Here is a 23,614-nt window from a genome sequence, read left to right on the forward strand (position 1 = left end):
TAGTGCGGTGTAGCTCTCCGATGAGATCTGATGGTTTATGAGGTCAAGAAATCCCAAAAGTGACCATGTTTCTTGTTTTGTCTCCCCGATTTCCCCTTTTGTTGACTTGTGCATTCTCATTTTCTTTAAGAAACAGCCTTGCATGAGTGACGTTATAGGCTTAGGAGAAACCTTATTCTATTACCCTTGGTTTTGAGTGGCTATAAAGTGAAGTTATTACAATACTTCTTCAGTTTTTAGCACCGTGATTCCTTTTAACAGGGTAATGCATATTGATTTGGAACCCAAAACACAAGTCTAACATGCCTTTTTTCCCGTCTCTCTCTCTCCCCAATGAATCAAGGTAATCAGTGGAGCTTTATAAATAACAGCCTCCAGTCCTCCAGCACCAACAGATCAACCAAAGGCAACAGCAGCCTGGACCGTCTGTACTCCCGCAAGATCCGCAAACAGCTGGTGCACCACAAACAGGTAAATGTGTCCAAATCCAACATTCGTTCCATCTCAAAAGCGGCGCGGAGTTGTTTATCTGCCATGTTTTTTCACACCTCTTAAATCTGTATTCGTCACAATTATGGGATTCTCCAGTGGTGGGTGAAGTACCCAATTGTCATACTTGAGTAAAAAATAAAGAGGCTTTAATAGAAAATGACTCGTAAGTGTGAAAGTCAGCCAGTAAAATACCTACTTGATTAAAAGTCTAAAAGTTATTTGGTTTTAAATATACTTAAGGATCAAAAGTATATATTATGCAATCCAGACGAACAACAATTGTTTTAAAAATAATTTACGGATAGCTTATTGTAATTTACAGAAGCATTTGTGTTTAGTGAGTCCTTGATACAGTAAGTGTGTGAATTGGACCATTTTCCTTTCCTGCTAAACATTCAAAATGTATCAAGTACATTTGTGTGCCAGGAAAAATGTAAGGAGTAAAAAGTATGTTTGTTTTCTTTAGGAATGTATTGAAGTAAAAGTTGTCAAAATATATAAATAAAGTACAGATACCCCCCAAAACGATTTAAGTAGTACTTGAAAGTATTTTTACTTGAGTACTTTACACCACTGGGATTCTCCCTCTTATTAATGGCTTTGCATGACGTCTCTGCATGTAGTAGATGGTCTGTGCAGTGTTTATATTTATCATGCCCTTTTCATTGTAGCAGTTAAATCTATTGAAGGCAAAACAGAAAGCTTTGGTGGAGCAAATTGAGAAGGAGAAGATCCAGAGCAACAAAAGCTCCTCGTACAAACTGCTGGTGGAGCAGGCCAAGCTGAAGCAGGCCACATCCAAGGTGAGGATTTCAGAAGCTCTGAAAAGGAAAGCTTTCTGTTTTGACTGATCAATCTGGAAATGGAATGACTAAGAATGAAGTAATTCTATTTCTAGGCTTTTTCTCATCTTGAGAACACAAGAATATAATGTCAAATATCCTCAACGCTGCATGTTTTGGGGCCAACTTTAACAAGTTACGACAGATCTGCATACACTTAAGCATAACTTCTGTACCTAACACACTTACGCAGGTTACAAGTATGCTAGTTTCAATAGTGATCGGTGAAACCATGTGTCTTCATCGACTTTCCCTGCCTGACATTTGCCTTTCCATCTCTCTCCCCTTCCATCTCTCGCTCTGGCAGCACTTTAAGGACCTGATCCGTCTGAGACGTACAGCCGAGTGGCCTCGCTCCACCCTGGACACAGAGGCCACCGCCGCCAAGGAGCCCCCTGAGGTGGAGCCTCTGCCCTTCACCCTGGCCCATGAGCGCTGCATCTCCGTGGTACAGAAACTGTCCCTCTTCCTCCTCTCCATGGACTTCACCTGCCACGCAGACCTCCTGCTGTTCGTCTGCAAGGTAGGCACAGTCACAACGTCGAGTTCAGTTGAATAGAGGGCACACTTGATGTTACCACCACTACTACCACCACCACTACTACTGGCAAAGAAGGATTTGGTTGGCTCTAAATGGCTACTTAACTTTGTGACAAAGTATACATTTTTGCTGATCACTTGTCTGATTTGACTTTACAGGTCTTGGCCAGGATAGCCAACGCCACCAGGCCCACCATCCACCTGTGTGAGGTGGTGTCGGAGCACCAGCTGGAGCGTCTGCTGCTGCTGCTGGTGGGGACAGACTTCAACAGGGGGGACATCTCATGGGGAGGGGCCTGGGCCCAGTACTCCCTCACCTGCATGCTGCAGGACATCCTGGCAGGTAGGGGGTGCTGCTACAATTCAATTCACACTTCATTGTGAACTCTGTTTTCCAGCAAGAGCTGGTGTTTAAGAGAACAATAGATTTGGGGAGTCCTTGCATTGCTGGGAGTCTGGTGGTTTTGATTTCTTCCAGCACTGACCTTGTCCTGTCCCCTCTCCTCAGGGGAATTGCTGTCCCCAGGGTCCCTGGATGGTATGGACGAGGGGGCGGTGGGTGAGGAGGCAGGGGCATCGTCGTCCTCAGCAGGGATCGACTCTGACTCCCTGTCCACACCCATCCCCCAGGTGGAGACCATCGACGAGGCCCTGGTTCCGGATATCATCGCAGGTACTCCTGGGACCTCCTCTGTTTTCCAAAGTGCGTTGGTAGGCCCGTCCTTGACAACATTTTACACATGGACCCCACCCCGCCCCAAATGGATGCATTTGTGTTAAATTGTTTGTCTTTTTTCCCCCTTTTAGCTAGCTGCATGTTTATTTTAGTATTTTATTTTAAAGGAGACTATTGAGAGCTTCTCTAACCAGTTTAATTCTGAGTGGACTGTTTGCCTTTTGAAGGGGGAGTTCAAACAGTGTATCTTCATTGCCTATTAGTTAACCAGATGTTTCAAGGGGTGGTGGTTATTTTCTTAAGACTAAGGGGATTTAATCTGTGCAAATGATGCACTACTTCGTGGTACTATCACAAATCTTCATTCCCTAAACAACATCAATGACATCACTTATATCTGGATTTTGGCTAAAGTTGTCAGATTGCTGATTTAGTGGGCAAACATCCATTGTTTGGACTCCCTCTCAACTGCAGAAATAAATGTTTGTAGGCCTTAAAATTGCCTAGTGACTTCCTAAAAAGAAGGCCTTTGAGTTTGCTGGTTTTAGTGTGCTTGCTTGGCAATATTAAAGCTCTTTTCGTTATCCAAAGGTGCTCCATCTCTTTCATCTTTGGAAAAAGATAAAGACATTGACTTTGACTTGCTACAAGACCTCATGGATGTTGATATTGATCCTTTAGATATTGATTTGGAAAAAGATCCCCTCGCCGCCAAAGTCTTTAAGGTATGTAATTTGCTTGACTCACCTTTGTCCTGTTCCACTCCTCTCTCCATGCTCTCTTGCATTTCTGAGTTCAGTATTGACACAATCACCTCCGGTTAGTACACAAACTTAAATTAACCCCACTGATCAATGATGTAGCTAAACGAACTTCAAACCATAGTGTTTACCCTCTTCTCATAATGCATTTTTATTTTTTTAGATAATGCGTAATACAAAGTTCTGCAGTCGTATTGAATCCTCCCCAACACCACCTCCGTCTTAGCCTTGCCCTCTAATTTCTCAGAAACTTTCCAATTTAACTCCACTCAGGCATTTGGAGTCTCAAAGCAACGTTGTGTATGTAGACCCAATCAATCAAACTAGCAAACTTGGGGAAGTATTTCTCCTCTTCACTCTTTCTCTTCTTTCTGAAGACGCCACCATTGCATGCAAAAGAATGTAGTGTTAATGTGCATGTAATATTCTACCAGTAGCTAGCATCTGACAAGAATGACTGCATTTGCGTTTCCCTTTTCTCTCTCTCTCTCTTCCTACAGCCTATTAGCAGCACCTGGTATGACTACTGGGGTGCTGACTATGGCACTTACGGTTACAACCCCTACATAGGGGGAGTAGGGATTGCCGTGTCCAAGCCCCCGGTTGCTGCCGAAAAGCCTGGGTCTCAGAGTCTCTCTGTCTCTGTGTCGCAAGGTAAGGGCTCATTTATTATTATTTTTTTGTATCCGGGTATCAGCTCCCAAACTGGATTCCACACTTCTGCTTCTTTGTACTCTAGTGTGTTCCATGCATGTAAAGGAATACCTTCCACCTTTTAACCCGGACCTTTTTGTCCTCTCCCTCAGCTCTGGATGCCCGCCTGGAGGTGGGGCTGGAGCAGCAGGCTGAGCTTATGCTCAAGATGATGGCCACTCTGGAGGCCGACTCCATCTTACAGGCGCTCACCTCAACGTCCCCCACAGGTATAAACCTACCGAAAAAGTATTTATCGATGTTTGGTCATGTACACTTGAGTCTTGGGGAAAAAAATGTAAAGACTTTGCTAAGCATCAAAGATGGCTGACCCTGGTCCCTTCTCTCCCACCAGTGTCCCAGGCATCCAATGGGACGGATGATTCTCTGCTGAGGGGGCTCCGTGGGGGCTCCCCACCAGGAAGCAGCCTAATGGTACAGGCCTCCTCCATCCCCATGCTGAGTGCCTGCTTCAACAAGCTCTTCTCCATGCTCCAGGTTCACCACGTACAGGTCAGTCACAGACAGACGGTATAGTCCAGGGTCTCTGCTACTCCAGAAGACTTGAATGACTTGTTGCACTTCACTCTGTTTTTTTTACATTCCTCTACACCGTTTTGTAATGGTGTGGCAGTAGGGGTAACTTACTGTACCATTCTCAAGAATACGTTGGTTACCCTGGATAAGTGGATTTGTCGATGAAGTGTTCACATGTGTTTCTGCCTTAGATGGAGTCTCTGCTGCAACTGTGGCTGACCCTCAGTCTCAACTCCTGCTCTGGGGGCACTGAGGAGAGTGGATCGGATATTTTCCTGTTCAACGCCAGCAGAGTGCCCACCATCCCACTCAACCAAGGTCAGAGGTCACCCTGTGTGTGTCCCCATTCACTCTCTTTTGCCGCTTAACTCTCAAACCGCTGGATTTCTCTTGTGTGAATCATTCACTGTTTTCCCTTTTCACATGGGGAAGTGTACGTGTTAATTAAACTGCCGTCTCCTGTGTTTCCCTGCAGCCTCTATCAACAGTTTCCTGTCGGTGCTAGCCTGGTACCCCAACACCTCCCTGAGGACCTGGTGCCTGGTGCTGCACTCCCTTACCCTCATGACCAACATGCCCTCCAGTGGTAAGTCCACCATTCCTAGGGTTTCACTCTCAAGACAGTGTCTGACAACTCTGACTGACGTTTCCCATTTGAGGGTTGAGAAATAGTAATTGACGATGCAGTGTAACCGAAGAAATAAATGAGGCCTTTCAAGGACTTTCAATAGTTCTCCTTTTAAATCAAGTGTGTTTTTGGTCCTGTGCGTCTCTGTCCGCAGCCTCCAGCAGTGGGATGGGAGCTCATGAGAGCACGGCCCAGCAGATGGTGTCGGACCCTACGCTGGTGCACGTGCTCGTGCGTTTCCTGTCTGGGAGCAACCCCCACGGCACCAGCCAGCACAGCTCCCAGGTCGGCCCAACCGCCACCCAAGCTATGCAGGAGTTCCTCACCAGACTCCAGGTGCACCTCTCTTCCACCTGCCCACAGATGTTCAGTGAGTTCCTGCTCAAACTAATGCACATCCTGTCCACTGAGAGGTAGGTTGTTTACTCTAAACACATCAAAAGCAGCTTTTGTTTCACCCCAGCACTTAAGACACGTAATTCAAATGATAACTAATCATCTTCTTCAATTTAATCTGTGGTCGTGCTGGGCTGGAACAAAAGCCATCCTTTTGATTCCATCACAAAACAGTACAATGATTTGTTAGGAAGCACCTTCGTCAATGATCCCGTCTTTTCCCCTCCACCCGTCCTTCAGGGGTCCGTTCCAGTCAGGCCAGGGTCCTCTGGACGCCCAGGTCAAGCTGTTAGAGTTCACCCTAGAGCAGAACTTTGAGGTGGTGTCGGTGAGCACCATCTCCTCTGTCATCGAGTCCATCACCTTCCTGGTGCACCACTACATCACCTGCTCTGACAAGGTGGTGTCCCGCAGCGGTTCCGACAGCGCTGTGGGTGCCCGCGCCTGCTTCGGAGGCCTGTTCGCCAACATCATCCGGCCCGGCGACGCCAAGGCGGTGTGCGGCGAGACCACACGCGACCAACTCATGTTCGACCTGCTCAAGCTGGTCAACGCCCTGGTCCAGCTGCCCCTGTCGGGTGACCGCGAGTTCAGCGGGCGTCTGCCGCCGGCGGGCAGCGGGGCGTCGGACAGCAGCGTGTCGGACGAGGAGAAGGTGTGCGGCAGCAAGGAGGGGGCAGCGGGGGGGTCCACCCCTAACCAGGGCCCTGCGGCCGGAGTGGCTGATCTGGTGCTGGCCAACCAGCAGATCATGAGCCAGATCCTCTCGGCTCTGGGCCAGTGCAACAGCAGCGCCATGGCTATGATCATAGGTAGGCCGTATACTCACACTTCCCTTTTTTAGACAACGTTTATTTAGAGGGATCCCGGATTAGCGGCTAAGATATTCAAGTGCTTCTTATTGATGACGCTTTACCTTCCTGTCTTTAGGTGCTAGTGGTCTCCACCTGACCAAGCATGAGAATTTCCATGGAGGACTAGATGCCATCTCTGTAGGAGATGGCCTTTTCACCATCCTCACCACCCTGAGCAAGAGGGCCACCTCGGTGCAGGTTATGCTGCAACCCATCCTCACCTACATGGCCTGTGGGTACATGGGCAGACAGGTAAGACTGAGCTCAGCCATGACTGAACGGGCATCATTGATTTGGTCTGTTTTTAGAGATTTACTTGTCAAGATTAAAAGGATTGAGGAAAAATATATTTGCTTTAATAGTACTTCCGTTTATTAGATTTATAATTGTTTGACCCGTGGATTCTGAAAGTTTTTAAATCACAAGCAGTCTTTGTATTTCTCCCAGGGTTCCCTGTCGACATGCCAGCTGTCTGAGCCTCTGCTCTGGTTCATCCTCCGAGTGTTGGACACCAGCGAGGCACTTAAGGCATTCCACGACATGGGTATACACACACACACACACACCTACATACATACACAATAGGGAAATATCCTTGTTCAGGTATATTGTACTGTCAATTAGACTTAACAGGTTGTGTTTGTATTTGACCTGTGTGCAGGTGGGGTCCAGTTGATCTGTAACAACATGGTGACCAGCACACGGGCCATAGTGAACACAGCACGCAGCATGGTGTCCACCATCATGAAGTTTCTGGACACTGGTCCAGGGAAGGCTGCAGATGGCAGCCTTAAAACCCGGGTCCTAGCCGCCGAGCCCGACAACGCAGAGGGACTCCACAACTTTGCTCCGCTTGGTAAGTGAAGCGTCTCCTCTCATGTTGAATAGGTTCTCTTGTGTTTTTTTCCCTTTGACCTCTATGTGTTGTAAAATGGGAATTGTGTCCTATTGAGTGCTGTTTGTCCCTCTGCAGGCACCATCACTTCCAGCAGCCCCACGGCCCAGCCGGCTGAGGTCCTCCTTCAGGCCACGCCCCCTCACAGACGGGCACGCTCGGCTGCCTGGTCTTACATCTTCCTGCCGGAGGAGGCGTGGTGTGACCTCACCATCCACCTTCCTGCCGCCGTTCTGCTCAAAGAGCTGCACATCCAGCCACACCTGGCCTCTCTCGCCAGTGAGTACTGCACCACGGCCCCGCTGGGGGACACTAGTGCAGACGAGTTGTTTACATAGGAGACTGAATTAAATATAAACAGTTCAGCGAAATCTCTTGCAAAGAAATGACCTTAGTTGTCTAATTGATCATTTAAGTGAAAACCAGCAGGACTGCAGCTCAGGTACCAGCAAGAGAGCTGTGCCACTCTGCTTTAGAGTCTAAAGGGCACATTGTCTACTTACCTCTTAAGCATAGTTTTCCTCATGACTAACTTATTTCATCCACTCAAATATTAACCTACCGCTGTCGACTATAGTGCCATTTTAAATATGCAAAACCTTTTCCATGCTTCTATCCAACACAACACACCATTGTGCCAGGCAGTACCAGTTGGAGAAAATAAAGTTGGAACATATTCCACCATCTATTATTGCTAAACCCCGACGATGTCCCTTTTGTCCTCTCGCCAGCCTGCCCTTCCTCGGTCTCGGTTGAGATCAGCGCGGACGGGGTCAACATGCTGCCTCTGTCCACGCCCATCATCACCAGCGGCCTCACCTACATCAAGATCCAGCTGGTGAAGGCTGAGGTGGCGTCCGCCGTGTGTCTGAGGCTCCACCGGCCCCGTGACGCCAGCACCCTGGGCCTGTCCCAGATCAAACTGCTTGGCCTAACCGCCTTCGGCAACACCTCCTCAGCCACCGTCAACAATCCCTTCCTGCCCTCTGAGGACCAGGTCTCTAAAACCAGGTGCAGATATACTTTCCTTCACAGGAACTTCTGTTAAATGTTACTTGAGAGATAAAAAATAATAAATGAAACACCAGCAGTGTCACAGCAAATCTCTTCCTTGCCCTCTCTTTCTCTCCTAGTATTGGCTGGCTACGTCTGCTCCACCACTGTCTTACCCACGTCAGTGACCTGGAGGCCACGATGGCCAGCGCCGCTGCCCCCACCGCCAACCTGCTTCAGACCTGTGCCGCCCTGCTCATGTCCCCCTACTGCGGCATGCACTCGCCGAACATCGAAGCCGTGCTGGTCAAGATTGGCTTGCAGTCCACCCGCATCGGCCTCAAGCTCATCGACATCCTGCTGAGGAACTGTGCAGCCTCCGGCACCGACCCTACCAGTAATTAGCCGCCGCATGAATAAAACGCTCATTGAGCACATTTTATAATTTGTGTAATTATACTTCAATCATAAGATCTTGTCCTTCAGCTCTGTGTGTCATGGCGCTATCGTTTGAGTATCATTTATATATGGACATCAATGGCTATTTTGTGATTTCTCTGTCGTTTTTTATTTTTAGACCTGAACAGTCCCCTGCTCTTTGGAAGGCTCAACGGTCTCTCTTCAGACTCCACCATTGACATCCTCTACCAGCTGGGAACCATACAAGATCCTGGGACTAAGGACAGGTAAAGACCCCCTTAACATCTACTGATCTAGGTGTTGAGCCTAGTACTGCTGGATCCATGTAATCTGGGTCTGTGAAAGCGGCTCTCGATATGTTAATTTTGACCTCGTTATCCCCGTCTCTCCCTCCAGGATCCAGGCCCTTCTCCAGTGGGTCCATGACTCATCGCTGGTGGCGGCCCACAAGAGGAGCGGCCCCTTGGGCTACATGCGCCAGAGCAGCTCCTCGTCACGGGAGTATGGCCTCGTCATGCCCTCGCCCTCCCACCTCCACTGTGTGGCGGCCATCTTGTGGCACAGCTACGAGCTCCCCGTGGACTACGACCTCCCAGTGCTGCTCAATGGAGAGCTCTTTGAGTAAGTGTTAAGGGCCGTTCACACCAAGGACTGTAACGATTACTTTTTAACGGATATATATATATATATATATATATATATATATATATAATTCTAGTGACCAGGAGCATTCACACTAAAATCATAGCTTTAGTTTGGATCACTTTAATTAAGAGCGATTACATTTTTATTTTTTTGTCCCTCCGACGATAAAACATTGACAACCAATCAAAAACGCATTCTGTTGAAGCGTTGTTGCTCGGAGAGAAGGCAGAGCTCACGGTAAGCTTGCCTGAATTTTACTTGGCATATGTGAGCGTATTGGTTGCAACATTAATTATAGGACGACTTGGAAGGATGATCCACGACAAATCGCGCATGAGGAGGCCATATTTTTCCGGTGGTAGGCCTTCTCTTTCTGGACCTAGTAAACGGAATAGACCCGTAACTGATCCGAATGGTTACATAGTCAGACCTAGGCTGTACGAAGTTATTTCAGCATGAAGCATTCAGAACAGGACTTTTGAGCAGTTATTCAAATGAGTCTACGTCACTGCAGCTTAACAGCCCTATAGACAAAAGTTGTGTACTCACTTGACAACAAAAATACATTCCTCATTGCACTGTGTTGTGGCTTAGGTTTAATAATTTCCTCGTATAAAATCGAAGGCCTGGTCAGTGTCGGGGAGTGCATCAGCCTTCCCGACAGGTAAATATTTATAGCCCTACTATTTAGCTGAAGAATGGCCTAATATCAAGCTTATATTTAGTTTCTTACTTCGGCTACACATCTCTAGCCTTTCTGTTCCAGCTGTTCTGGTGCGCAATAGGCTGTAGGCCACGCAAGCTTCTCCGCAATTCCTCTGTGTGAAATCGCAGGAAAAGCTATAGGCTACTAAAGCTATAGGACATTTATTTTAGCGTCTTTTATACTTGGCCTAAATAGCCTTTTTTCGTGCTCTTGCTAAGTACTAAATGTAAAATGGGCCAAGTGAACTGTTACACAGGACAAACAGATGAGCACACTGAAAAAGAGCCAAACGAATCACTTGAGCAACCGAGGCAAGCAATGCCATTATGTAAAAGATGCGTTTTTGAATTGCTACATTTACATGAGTTTCTATATTTTTCATGACATGTTCATTGACGTGTTATTTGCAGTTTGTCACTATGACAATTGAAACACCCGGAAGTACAGAATGGTGTTGTTACCACCTTAATAGGCAGCGCGCAGTAGGACGCGTTGATCCGTTGACTGATGGGTGTACTGCAGAACGATCAACGGTCAGCTGGTGTGGATGCTCGCCAACGTTTTGTGGTTGTGTATAATATATACCATTCTAGTTATCATCCTTGGTGTGAATGACCCTTTATCCTGTCAGGAAAAAACCCACCGGTTCATCCTTGGTGTGCTCTTTTTGTTACGTCGTCGTAGGCTAAGCCGAGCTTTCACATGCTTTGAGCCATAAATGTTTGTAGAACATCTCATTCTTTGTCGCCTGGGGAGAAAACAGCTCCCTGATAGATTTTCAACCTCTAAGTTTCTCCCATCCCCCCTCTTGATACTGTATGTCTTATACATATCCTCTGCAGACATGAATACTGCGTTTCTACTCTGTAAACATGAATAGTTTACATCGAACAGGGAATGCAAAGTTTAAAAAAAATACAGACGTCTAACCTTTGGCTCCGTTGATCTCCAACCGACATATACAGACAGAATTGAAAAGGCTCAGAAGGATTCATATGAAGGTTTCTTATCTTGTTATTTTAGGGGGAAAGATGTCTGTCCAGCGAGTGGCGCTTGCTTTGTTTATACCATTTTGTCTCCTTCTCTCCTGTAGACTTCTGTACAACTGGTCCATGTCCCTGCCGAGTAACATGGTGCTGAAGAAGGCAGTAGACAGCCTGCTCTGCTCCATGTGCCACATCCATCCCAGTTACTTCTCTCTGCTCATGTCTTGGATGGGCATCGTGGCCCCGCCCACCGCCGCCCAATCTCAGGCCCAGCACCGCCTCTCCATGACGGACGACGGAAAGAAGCAGCACGACCTCAGCAGCGCCAATGCTAACGCCACCACCAGTGCCGCTGCCACCGGCCTCACCGACGACTCCAAGCACGCGCGGCCGCCCATCGCCCTGTCCGAGTCGGAACTGGCCACTCTGGCTTCAGCCTCCCAGTCACCCGGGGCAATAGAGCAGCTGCTGGACTCGGGCCTGCCCTCTCTGCTAGTCCGCAGCCTGGCCGGACTCTGCTGTGGCCTCCTGGCTGCCGCTGACCTGCCCCTGCCCGCCACCGCCCAGGCTGAACGACGGCAACACCATCACAACCACCACCCCCACTGCTCCTCCTCTTCTTCATCCTCCTCTTCCTCTCAGAGCAGGGTGCCCCTGTCTGCAGAGCTGGCAGCCCCAGTGCTGCGTTTCCTCACAGAGGTGGGGAACAGTCATGCCATGAAGGACTGGCTTGGTGGGCCTGAGGTGAACTCTCTGTGGACCGCTCTGCTGTTCCTGCTGTGCCACTCCAGTGCTAGCGCAGGGGGAGCCAGTGGTGGCCAGGGGCACACGGGAGCCCACTCTGCTGCCTCCGGTGGTGCGTGCTGCCCCCCTCCTCCGCCTCCACCCCTGCCCTCTGGGTCGCGCTACTCTCTAGCCTCCTCGTCCCGGGGCAGCGGGCTCACCACCCAGCAGAGGACAGCCATCGAGAACGCCACAGTGGCCTTCTTCTTGCAGTGCATCTCCTGCCACCCCAACAACCAGCGGCTCATGGCACAGGTCTGGTGGAATGCCTTGACGACACACATTTCCACCTGGCCTACAGTGACTGTGATGTTTTACTAACGTGTGTTTATGGTGGTTTCTCCCTCTCCGTAGGTGCTGTGTGAGCTCTTCCAGTCGGCCCCCCAGCGTGGAAACGTGCCCGTCTCTGGCAACATCTCCGGCTTCATCCGCAGGCTCTTCCTACAACTCATGCTGGAGGACGAGAAGGTCACAGTCTTCCTGCAGTCGCCCTGTCCGGTGGGTACCAAGTTTTTGTAGGCTCTGATCTCGGATCAGCTCTCCATACCCTCAGTCCTAAACTTAACCATAACGTGGGAAAATGTCAAACTGACCTTAAATCATAATCTTGGAGCAATTTAATTATCCTACCTATGGACTGCATTGGAAATAAATAATGCTGTGATGTGATATCCCCAGGTGGCCACAAGGGGCCAGCCCAGCAGTACAGACAATCCCTCTTCACTCGAGGCTTTCCCCAGACTGATGCTTGTCGGAGAAATGGCACTGCACTTCAGTCACATTAATGCTCCATCTTTCACCCTCCTCACTGATTAGTTGTCATGAGTGGAGTTTAGAGAGCAGTCACGGTGGTGGTGGTGGTGGGGGGGGGTTTCAATTGTCTAAAGATAATTTCATTTGAACCTCCTACCTCTCGCTGTCCTCATTATTATGCCCCATCCCGTTTTTGATGATATACATGGTGTCAGGGAAGGGTGAGGGTCATTCCATGGTCAAGGTGAAGGATGACTGTTGTGCATGGCATGCCGAGAGGTTTCTGATTATGCACAGCGAGACAAGCCTACATGTACTTTGACTTAGGAGGTCATTTGTGTGCTGAATTACACAAGGAGTCCTGGGAATCACAGCCGTGAAGGTTAATCATGTATGATCAGTATGTGATTAATAGCAGGGTGGGTCTACATGCTAATGTGTTTACGCCTTAGGTAATGTCATAGTCCACCTTCTTGTGCCTTACCCCCCCCCCCCCCCCCAAAAAAAAAGGTTTTACTTACAGTCCCAGTCAACATTTTGAACACACCTACTCATTGAAAGGTTTTTCTTTATTTTAAAAATGTTCTACATTGTAGAATAATGGTGAAGACATCCAAACTATGAAATAACACATATGGAATAATGTAGTAACCAACAAAGTGTGAAACGAATCAAAATATATTTGAGATTGTTCAAAGTAGCCACCCTTTGCCTTGATGACAGCTTTGCACACTCTTGGCTTCACCTGGAATTATTTTCCAACAGTCTTGAATGAGTCTTGAATGAGTCTTGAATGAGTCTTGAATGAGTCTTGGATGAGTTGCGGTCCAAATCATACCAAACCATCTCAATTGAGTTGAGGTCAGGTGATTCTGGAGTCCAGGTCATCTGATGCAACATTCATCACTCTCTGTCTTGGTCAAATAGCCCTTACACAGCCTGGAGGTGTGTTGGATCATTTTCCTGTTGAAAAACAAATGATAGTCCCACTAAGTGCAAACCAGATGGGATGGCGTATCACTGCAGAATGCTGTGGTAGCTATGCTGGTTAAGCGTGCCTTGAATTCTAAATAAATCACAGTATCACCAGCAAAGCACCATCACACCTCTATGCTTCACGGTGGGAACCACACAGGCTGAGATAATCCGTTCGCCTACTCTGGGTCTCACAAAGACACAATGTTTGCAACCAAAAATCTCTCATTTGAACTCATCAGACCGAAAGACAGATTTCCACCGGTCTAATGTCCATTGCTCTTGTTTCTTGGCCCGAACTGGTCTCTTCTTATTAGTGTCTTTTTAGTAGTGGTTTCTTTGCAGCAATTTGACCATGAAGGCCTGATTCACACAGTCTCCTCTGTACAGTTGATGTTGAGGTGTTACTTGAACTTAAAGCATTTATTTGGGCTGCGATTTCTGAGGCTGGTAACTCTAATGATCTTATCCTCTGCAGCAGAGGTAACTTTGGGTCTTCCTTTCCTGTGGAGGTCCTCATGAGAGCCAGTTTCATCATAGCACTTGATGGTTTTTGCGACTGCATTTGGAGAAACTTTCAAAGTTCTGGACTGACCTTCATGTCTTAAAGTTATGATGGACTGTCATTTGTATTTGCTTATTTGAGCTGTTCTTGACATAATATGGACTTAGCCCTATTTGGTAAAATTATATCTTCTGTATACCACCCCTACCGTGTCACAACACAACTGATTGGCTCAAACGCATAAAGAAGTAAAGAAATTCCACAAATTAACAAGGCACACCTGTTAATTGAAATGCATTCCAGGTGACTACCTCAAGAATGTGGTTGAGAGAATGACAGGAGTGTGCAAAGCTGTCAAGGTGGCTACAAATAAATATAAAATATATTTTGATTTAACACTTTTGGTTACTACATGATTTCTTATGTGTTATTTCATGGTTTTTATGTCTCCACTATTATTCTACAATGTAGAAAATAGTACAAATAAAGAATCCCTTGAATGAGTAGTGGTCAACTTTTGACTGATATTGTACATCAGGCTTTTTCAGATCTGCAAAAAGTGAATGATGTATTCTGTAGACTTGCCCAACATTTTCATTTCATCAGCGTTGTAATTGTCAGTTGATCTGTGATATTTAAGTAAGGATCACTACATTTCTCCCTAATCTGAATCTCACTGGAGGGAACTTTGACATTTTGATTTGCTGTCATTCAAAAAAAAAAACGGTTGACTTTTTATTATGCTCGCGACCATACCAAGATATGGGTTCTTGAACATTATTGTTCCAATGAGACGTGTATTAGACTTGCCTAAAAGCCAAGGTGCATGTTTCAAACAGCATTTTATATTACATCATCTTGATGGCTTCTGCTGCCAGGCTAGTCACTGCAGTGTAGAGTTGTCAGGAAAGTGTACTGTGGGGCCTGAGTGACGGTTGTGTTTGGAGCTGCAGTGACTTGTCCAAGGACCCTCCGTAGCCGAGCCGTGCTCTGGCGACACCACCATGCCTGTCGCCTGCAGGTCGCAGAAGGCGATGGATGTCGCCTGGGATGTCGTGAACATGTACCATTCATGCTGAATGAGAAGCCTTGTCAACTCCAATAAAGGTCGAGGCAGGAGTGATGGAGTGGGAGGTCTTTAGCCAAGGCCGGCCTCATTCAATCTCAATGTGGCCCTGCGTAGTGCTACTGAATCTTTCATAACTTGCGTCTCTCTTTCACTCTCGTAGTCATGATCATTCATAACATTGGTGGTATTATGTACTTGGTCTGTCCTAATACTTTCTCATCCGTCTTCAGCTGTACAAGGGCCGTATCAACGCTACCAGCCATGTGATCCAGCACCCCATGTACGGAGCAGGGCACAAGTACCGCACTCTCCACCTCCCCATCTCCACCACCCTGGCTGAAGTGCTGGACCGGGTGTCTGGTACGTCTGCTGCCCCTACCCATCTGTCACTAAGTGTGTTACGCAACATTGATGGGGAATTACTTTAAATATTCTCCTCGTAGCCTCATCAACCTCCTCAATATTATGTGGCCCTCAGATAAAGTGGAGCAGAGTGTCCCTTGCCACTCAGACAAACCACCCTCCGACAGCCACAGACACACGGGATTTGAATGGCGGGGGAAACCCGCTCTCCGTACGCCGCTCGTCATTCAAGCATTTTATCCCCTCTCACTGGGTCCTTAAATGATTTAAAAGGCAGCCATATTTGAAGTTAATGCACCATGTCAGCACCTCGCACATTGTCGGACACACAGACACACACACTCACACACACACACACACACACACACTCTCCCTGGGCATAAACATTGACCTTTTCAGGCGACTGCTGGGTCCACTCACATCTCCTCATTAGCGTGAGTATGGAAGAGCGTCTCGCCATATTATTTTCCCAGCAGGTGGAGATGAGCGTTCTGATTAATGGCTACGGAGTTGATCAGCTGGTGGCAACTGCATTTTAGAGAGAACATCAGTCGAAATGTACGCTTAACCCCCGTACACATGCCTAGCATAGTGGCACTTAAATCACACACCCTCATTCCGGTCTTTAACCCGGCTGGTCCACTCTGTGATTGAAATAGCCCTGCTGACGCACTGATTTTATTTCTATGTATTTTGTTGGCCTTTTCCAGAAGTCCCAGAGTTATGTAAGAAGCACTGAATCCAATGTTTCCTTGTGCTCTATTAAATAACTCATACATTTCCTAAAATTGTCGTTGAGGCCCAGTCTCTCTCTCTAAACTAACCCGGCCTGTCCCCTTCTCCTTAAGGGGGACGATGTTCGCACCTATAATCTCAGGGAGCAAATAGCCTATGTCCATTCTAGATTAGAAAAGCCCTCTTAAAAACATGCATCCCCCCCCTCAAAACATGATCAAACAGTAATATAAACCCAGATTGGAGAGGTGTTAATTTTAAGGCATTATCTGGTTGTCAATGTCAAGCGTGTGTGGTGGTGGGCTCCAGCTTTGTGACGGCATGACCCGGTTAGCTGTGTGGCTATGATAAGTGGTTCTCCTCCCGGGACCTTGAGAACACCAGATGGAGGCCTGATACAACAGGGCGTTATGAGGCTCTACCCAGTGAGGGAGGGGCAGGCTCAGTTAATAATACAGCCCAGACCGCTACATACAGCTAGCGCTAGCCAGGGGTCTTTTTAAAGGAGCCTGCGGTAGTGGCCCTTGGAATTGCTAATAGCAGATTATTTGCTATCTAGCCCATCTTATCTGAAATCCCAGGGAATGGAGGACTGAGATGGGCCAAAGTCTCATTGATTGCGTAGCCTTGTTCGTGCATACATTAGGGTTGATGTCAATACTTGTGTGCACTGGACCAGTTGGCCACTGGCGACTGAGGCTGTACATATTATGACAATTAGCATTTACTCTTTCACATGTGACTTGTTACCGAAGGGTGGCTCTAATGTGCCCCGTCTCGGTCTCTCACCTCCATCCCTTATTCAGACACCCCCAGCATCACAGCAAAGCTGATCAACGAACAGAAGGAGGACAAGGAGAAGAAGAATCAAGAGGAGAAGGAGAAGATGAAGACCGACAGTGGTTTCCAGGACAACTACAGCGTTGTCGTGGCCTCAGGTACACGTTTTGGCTCTCTCCAATCTGTCAGCTTATCGTGGTGGGCAACCTCATCCCTTCCCTCCCACGCCTGCCAATCATTATGGCTTAGCAGGAGTAGATTAATTAATTTATCCTGTTGCACCAATTAGAGGGCAAGAATTGTTTGGCTGGTAGCTAGGCTTCCAGCCCTATGTTGAGCTCCTGCACCAAATGTAAAGGGAATGATTGATATATTTGTATATGGACAAATGGCTTAATATCCCATTTTTCTTGAAATATTGAAAGTGTTTGGTAGATGAGAAGCATTAGACAGAAGCACACCTCTAGAATCACATTCCCTAGCATGTAAAAGTGCAATTTTACGTGATAAAATGACCGGTGTGTGTTTCCCTGCCAGGCTTGAAGTCCCAGTCGAAGAGAGCTCTTTCCACCCCTCCTCGTCCCCCTTCGCGGAGGGGCCGGGTGATGAGCGACAAGCTGACATCCTCCTCAGGTGTGGACCCCTCCGCCAAAACGCTCAGCGTGCCTGTCTTCCACCTCTACCACAAGCTGCTCCCAGGTACTGTACACACACACACACACACACAGTTGTCAGCTCCCCTCCTTCCAGAACCTCCCTCTGCCAAGGGAAGCCTATTGATCCGACCTGCTTAATGAAGCTGTGACCTCCGTCTCAGTCAATTCATTGAGCCAGTGTGTGTTGCTGGGACCCTGGGGTGTCCAGGTAAATGTTCATTTAACTTTTGATACTTTCGATGTTGTTACTTTTAGACATTGTGTCAATATTGAAAATCACAGCCAACCAGATCCAAGTATTCCCAAACTCTGGGAAGATGAGCAGAAACATGGTCAGACCTGGGTTTGCAAGGACATGGATGTACTATGAGCAAAAACAGCACTCCATCCATGATGTCTTGTCTTCACATGTTGTCATTGTTATCTAGGTCACTAGCCTTCATGATACATAGCTGTCATGTATTTCCTGTCCCTCTGGGCCTGGTAGTGTAACCACAAGGCTTTGGTTCCTCACTGTGAACACTGTCTCATCCCCCCCTCCACCCCTCAGGTCAGCCCCTGCCGGCAGAGATGACACTGGCTCAGTTGTTGACCCTGCTTTATGACCGTAAGCTGCCCCAGGGCTACCGGTCCATCGACTTGACCGTCAAGCTGGGCTCCAAGGTCATCGCCGACCCGGGCCTCTCCAAGACGGACTCGTTCAAACGGCTCCGCACAGAGAAAGGTATTTTAGAGCATTCACGTACATACAAGCACATGCTTGCGTTCAGACATATAAACACACACACACACACACACACAATCTCACACTCCTCCTACCTCCCTCTGCTTCTGTCATTTTTCTTCTTGCTCTGCAGTTAGTGTGTAAAGTGAGCCCAGAACGTCTCTCTCCACGCATCCCCTGACAGCCCATTCCACAGCGCGATTAATGGCTCTCCCCTTTCATTGCCATCCATTTCTCTGTCTGAGCGCTGGGCCTCTGGCTCCTGAGATGTCGTATGGTGCCATTACCAGTCTCTGGAACGGGTGGGCCATTGGGAGACTCATACTCACTCCGCTCTTCTTCACTGTTGCGTAATAGGGCTCAGGAAGCAATTGTATATCCAGTTCTACAACGACGCTGTACTCTAGTGGTGTCCAACTCATTTTGCACCGGGGGCCGCATTCTTCGAGGTCTGGAGGGCCACGCTTCAAATTGTATATACACTGCTCAAAAAAAATAAAGGGAACACTAAAATAACACATCCTAGATCTGAATGAATGAAATTCTTATTAAATACTTTTTTCTTTACATGGTTGAATGTGCTGACAACAAAATCACACAAAAATTATCAATGGAAATCAAATTGATCAACCCATGGAGGTCTGGAGTCACACTCAAAATTAAAGTGGAAAACCACACTACAGGCTGATCCAACTTTTGATGTAATGTCCTTAAAACAAGTCAAAATGAGGCTCAGTAGTGTGTGTGGCCTCCACGTGCCTGTATGACTTCCCTACAACGCCTGGGCATGCTCCTGATGAGGTGGCGGATGGTCTCCTGAGGGATCTCCTCCCACACCTGGACTAAAGCACCCGCCAACTCCTGGACAGTCTGTGGTGCAACGTGGCATTGGTGGATGGAGCGAGACATTATGTCCCAGATGTGCTCAATTGGATTCAGGTCTGGGGAACGGGCGGGCCAGTCCATAGCATCAATGCCTTCCTCTTGCAGGAACTGCTGACACACTCCAGCCACATGAGGTCTAGCATTGTCTTGCATTAGGAGGAACCCAGGTCCAACCGCAACAGCATATGGTCTCACAAGGGGTCTGAGGATCTCATCTCGGTATCTAATGGCAGTCAGGCTACCTCTGGCGAGCACATGGAGGGCTGTGCGGCCCCCCAAAGAAATGCCACCCCACACCATGACTGACCCACCGCCAAACCGGTCATGCTGGAGGATGTTGCAGGCAGCAGAACGTTCTCCACGGCGTCTCCAGACTCTGTCACGTCTGTCACATGTGCTCAGTGCGAACCTGCTTTCATCTGTGAAGAGGACAAGGCGCCAGTGGCGAATTTGCCAATCTTGGTGTTCTCTGGCAAATGCCAAACGTCCTGCACGGTGTTGGGCTGTAAGCACAACCCCCACCTGTGGACGTCGGGCCCTCATACCACCCTCATGGAGTCTGTTTCTGACCGTTTGAGCAGACACATGCACATTTGTGGCCTGCTGGAGGTCATTTTGCAGGGCTCTGGCAGTGCGCCTTTGTGCAAGGAGGAGCAGGAGGAGGAGGTAGCGGTCCTGCTGCTTGGTTGTTGCCCGCCTACGGCCTCCTCCACGTCTCCTGATGTACTGGCCTGTCTCCTTGTAGCGCCTCCATGCTCTGGACACTACGCTGACAGACACAGCAAACCTTCTTGCCACAGCTCGCATTGATGTGCCATCCTGGATGAGCTGCACTACCTGAGCCACTTGTGTGGGTTGTAGACTCCGTCTCATGCTACCACTAGAGTGAAAGCACCGCCAGCATTCAAAAGTGACCAGAACATCAGCCAGGAAGCATAGGAACTGAGAAGTGGTCTGTGGTCACCACCTGACTTGGAGTTACATTGTGTTTAACTGTTCCCTTTATTTTTTTGAGCAGTGTATTTTCTTGCAGTCAAGATTTGCAGTCAAAAAAATCTATAATTTTCTATGCTGCCTGGCTGTTTAGCGTTCATTGTGGTGATTATTAGGGAGCTGGACAGTCAAACTATGAATGTAGGTCCATTTATTTCTACACAATTTTGATTTGGAGTCATTTGCATTTGAACGTATATTGCGTTTGTTTGGCACCCCTGCTTGTACGCCTTCTCTGCCTCTTGGGCCAGGGTTTACTTAAGATGGAAAGCTATTATTTTGCGATCATCAATTGGCCTCAATGACTTCACTGTAAGAGAAAGATGGAAATGTTTGCTGTATGACAAAAATGAGTTTGGACGAGGGAATGGAGGCTTGAAAATGGCATGGGTGTATCAACTTCAGTAAATACAGGCCAGTCTTTTTCCATCAAATCCCATTTGAATGTAACTTTGTTTTTTTGGTCCCCCTTGTATCCCCTGTTACCTGGTATTCCTGCTTCAAAAGAAAAGCTCTGATGCTTGAAAGCTCCTAGTGCAACCTGACCACCCAATCAGATTCCACTCTCTACTTTTCAAGCACCGCTTGTTCCCAAAGCTGTTTTAGCCATTAACATCGAGGGAAACCTTTTTATACAAGATTCATGTCCTCTGTAAATGTCATTATAACATCTATATAAGATTCATGTCCTCTGTAAATGTCTCTATAACATCTATATAAGATTCATGTCCTCTAAATGTCACTATAACATCTATATAAGATTCATGTCCTCTAAATGTCACTATAACATCTATATGAGATTCATGTCTGATATAGATTTTATACTAACACTACGCTCCATGTAATGGTTTCACCTGGTAAATGTTATTAGTCACCCTTTTTAAAGACTGCGTTGGAGCAGGATTTTAGGGGTGATGCTACTAGATTTAGCCTCCCCTCCTAGCTTTGACGGTCAGTACCAGGTCACACATGATAGCATGGGGAGGATACATTTTGGGCATTACGATATGACAGCCAGCCAGAGCAGTTGATGTTTTAGTTTGATGTCAGCGCTAGTAATGTGCAAACATAGTCAAATTGTTTGGTTGCCTGGTTCAATAATCCAGTGATTTTCTTTTTTTACTGGTAGCCTACGGCTATGCGAACACCGTCTTTAGGTGTAGTCTCAACCATATGTTGTACTAAATGCATTAAAACTGAACTAATGGCTGACAAAATAATCCAAATCTAGGTGTTTGCTCTTACAAATGTGTGTGTGTGTGTAGTCAAAACACATCAGATTTTTTTGGGTGTAAAATTCATTTGTCCCTGTGATTCCATACCAGTCACTCAATTCAGGGCTAAATTCAATGTAGTTTCCACTAACTCTGTGGCAAGATATTGTTTGCTTTACACCGAAACCTACCCTAGTGCCTTTTTCTCTCTCGCTGGAGGCTGGTTGTTCTGTTGTGAAGAGAGCCCATGCATGGTAGCACTGCTACAAAGCCCAGAGCCTGTCTCTCTTTCCGTCAGTGTGGATATTAGATTTTTTTGGCAGTTCACAGCCTATATGCCGCCCCTGGCACCCTGGGGCTAATTGCTAACGCTAGCCGCCACCACCTACTCTGCATGCAGTGGAGAGCGTCAACTCCAACTCCTGCAGTGCACCATCTTCTTCCTCACCTCAGTCCCACAGGATGACATGTCCGTCCCCCTGTTGGGTGAGATATTTTAAAAGGCAACTGTCAATCAGTTCAGCCAACCCACTACTAGAACAGTGGTCTGTTAGTGGTTACCCAAGATGGGAGGCCGGTGACCTGCGTGTTATCTGCTAATGAGTCTGCCCAGCTCCAAACCCATTTCACCAAGACAGTCTTCAGCCAGACACTAACCCACCTGATTAGGTCTATCATTGTCTTCATTGAACCGCTTTCGTTTAACCTCTGTGCACTCTGGAGTTCAGATAATTAGTTGAGGCGTATAGATTAGAAACGATCTGAAGCCTGCCGAAGGGTGTATATTCAGCATATTCTCTGGTCTAGGGTAAAGGAACACTTTATGTAAAAGGAATGCAGTGCATACACATTTTCAGCCTGTGTATTGGTGCACATTTGTGGCGTCTGTTGTGTTTGAAAGCCCTCAGCCCATTTCTCTGTGCGTTGAACCATATACCATGCTACAATGCCTTCTGAAAGTATTCAGACCCCTTGACTTTTGTTTTGTTACAGCCTTTTTCAAAATATTTGCCAAAATCCTCAGCAATCTACACACAATACCCCATAATGACAAAGCAAAACGTTTTTTAGAAATGTTTGCAAATGTATTAAAAATAAACATACCTTATTTACGTAAGCATTCAGATCCTTTGACTCGAAATTGAGTTCAGATGCATCCTGTTTCCATTGATCATCCTTGAGATGACTCTACAACTTGATTGGAGTCCACCCGTGGTAAATTCAATTGATGGGACATGATTCGGAAAGGCACACACCTGTCTATATAAGGTTCCACAGTTGACAATGCATGTCAGAGCAAAAACCAAGTCATGAGGTGAAAGGAATTGTCCGTAGAGCTCCGAGACAGGATTGTGTCAAGGCACAGATCTGGGCAAGGGTACCAAAAAAATTCAGCAGCATTGAAGGTCCCCAAGAACACAGTGGCCTCCATTTTTAAATGCAAGAAGTTTGGAATCACCAAGAATCTTCCTAGAGCTGGCCGCCCGGCCCAACTGAGCAGTCGGGGGAGGAGGGTTTTGGTCAGGGAGGTGATTAAGAGACCCGATGGTCATTCTGACAGGGGTCTACAGTTTCTCTGTGGCGATGGTTGTCCTTCTGGAAGGTGTTCCCATCTCTGCAGCACTCTACCAATCAGGCCTTTATGGTAGAGTGGCCAGACGGAAGCCAGTAAAAGGCACATGAGAGCCCGCTTGGAGTTTGCCAAAAAGCACCTAAAGACCCTTTGACCATGAGAAACAAGATTCTCTGGTCTGAAACCAAGATTGAACTCTTTGGCCTAAATGCAAAGGGTCACGTCTGGAGGAAACCTGGCATCATCCCTACAGTTAAACTTAGGGGTGGCAGCATCCTGTTGTGGGGATGTTTTTCAGTGACTGTGAGACTAGTCAGGATCGAGGCAAAGATGAAAGGAGGACAGTACAGAGCGATGCTTGACGACAAACCTGCCCCAGAGCGCTCAGGGCCTCAGACTGGGGTGAAGGTTCACCTTCCAACAGGACAACGACCCTAAGCACACAGCCAGGACAACACAGGAATGGCTTTGGGACAAGTCTCTGAATGTCCTTGAGTGGCCCAGACTTGAACCCTATCGACATCTCTGGAGAGACCTAAAAG

General features: G+C 47.4%; 1 protein-coding gene across 20 annotated transcripts in view; it reads left to right on the top strand.

The window, feature by feature from the left end:
- The window catches only part of LOC110502424 (baculoviral IAP repeat-containing protein 6), a 140,767-nt gene that overhangs the window by 49,332 nt on the left and 67,821 nt on the right, over positions 1 to 23,614 (top strand). For 12 of the 20 annotated variants that reach the window (XM_036959768.1, XM_036959775.1, XM_036959781.1 and 9 more), the window contains 27 exons: positions 344 to 471; positions 1,164 to 1,295; positions 1,642 to 1,857; positions 2,034 to 2,217; positions 2,383 to 2,577; positions 3,142 to 3,275; positions 3,812 to 3,965; positions 4,118 to 4,234; positions 4,360 to 4,517; positions 4,733 to 4,859; positions 5,017 to 5,127; positions 5,324 to 5,582; positions 5,806 to 6,377; positions 6,496 to 6,671; positions 6,849 to 6,963; positions 7,081 to 7,275; positions 7,393 to 7,593; positions 8,046 to 8,325; positions 8,448 to 8,704; positions 8,885 to 8,993; positions 9,124 to 9,348; positions 11,172 to 12,102; positions 12,202 to 12,345; positions 15,380 to 15,509; positions 17,054 to 17,185; positions 17,565 to 17,726; positions 18,234 to 18,407. In XM_036959768.1, coding sequence (XP_036815663.1) covers positions 344 to 471; positions 1,164 to 1,295; positions 1,642 to 1,857; positions 2,034 to 2,217; positions 2,383 to 2,577; positions 3,142 to 3,275; positions 3,812 to 3,965; positions 4,118 to 4,234; positions 4,360 to 4,517; positions 4,733 to 4,859; positions 5,017 to 5,127; positions 5,324 to 5,582; positions 5,806 to 6,377; positions 6,496 to 6,671; positions 6,849 to 6,963; positions 7,081 to 7,275; positions 7,393 to 7,593; positions 8,046 to 8,325; positions 8,448 to 8,704; positions 8,885 to 8,993; positions 9,124 to 9,348; positions 11,172 to 12,102; positions 12,202 to 12,345; positions 15,380 to 15,509; positions 17,054 to 17,185; positions 17,565 to 17,726; positions 18,234 to 18,407 — 5,718 coding nt within the window. The remainder of the gene's footprint in view (positions 1 to 343; positions 472 to 1,163; positions 1,296 to 1,641; positions 1,858 to 2,033; positions 2,218 to 2,382; positions 2,578 to 3,141; positions 3,276 to 3,811; positions 3,966 to 4,117; positions 4,235 to 4,359; positions 4,518 to 4,732; positions 4,860 to 5,016; positions 5,128 to 5,323; positions 5,583 to 5,805; positions 6,378 to 6,495; positions 6,672 to 6,848; positions 6,964 to 7,080; positions 7,276 to 7,392; positions 7,594 to 8,045; positions 8,326 to 8,447; positions 8,705 to 8,884; positions 8,994 to 9,123; positions 9,349 to 11,171; positions 12,103 to 12,201; positions 12,346 to 15,379; positions 15,510 to 17,053; positions 17,186 to 17,564; positions 17,727 to 18,233; positions 18,408 to 23,614) is intronic. The other 8 variants (XM_036959780.1, XM_036959787.1, XM_036959788.1 and 5 more) reach the window with 5 other exon arrangements.

This window comes from Oncorhynchus mykiss, chromosome 23 (assembly GCF_013265735.2).
Source record: "Oncorhynchus mykiss isolate Arlee chromosome 23, USDA_OmykA_1.1, whole genome shotgun sequence".
In the NCBI taxonomy this organism is placed as follows: domain Eukaryota; kingdom Metazoa; phylum Chordata; class Actinopteri; order Salmoniformes; family Salmonidae; genus Oncorhynchus; species Oncorhynchus mykiss.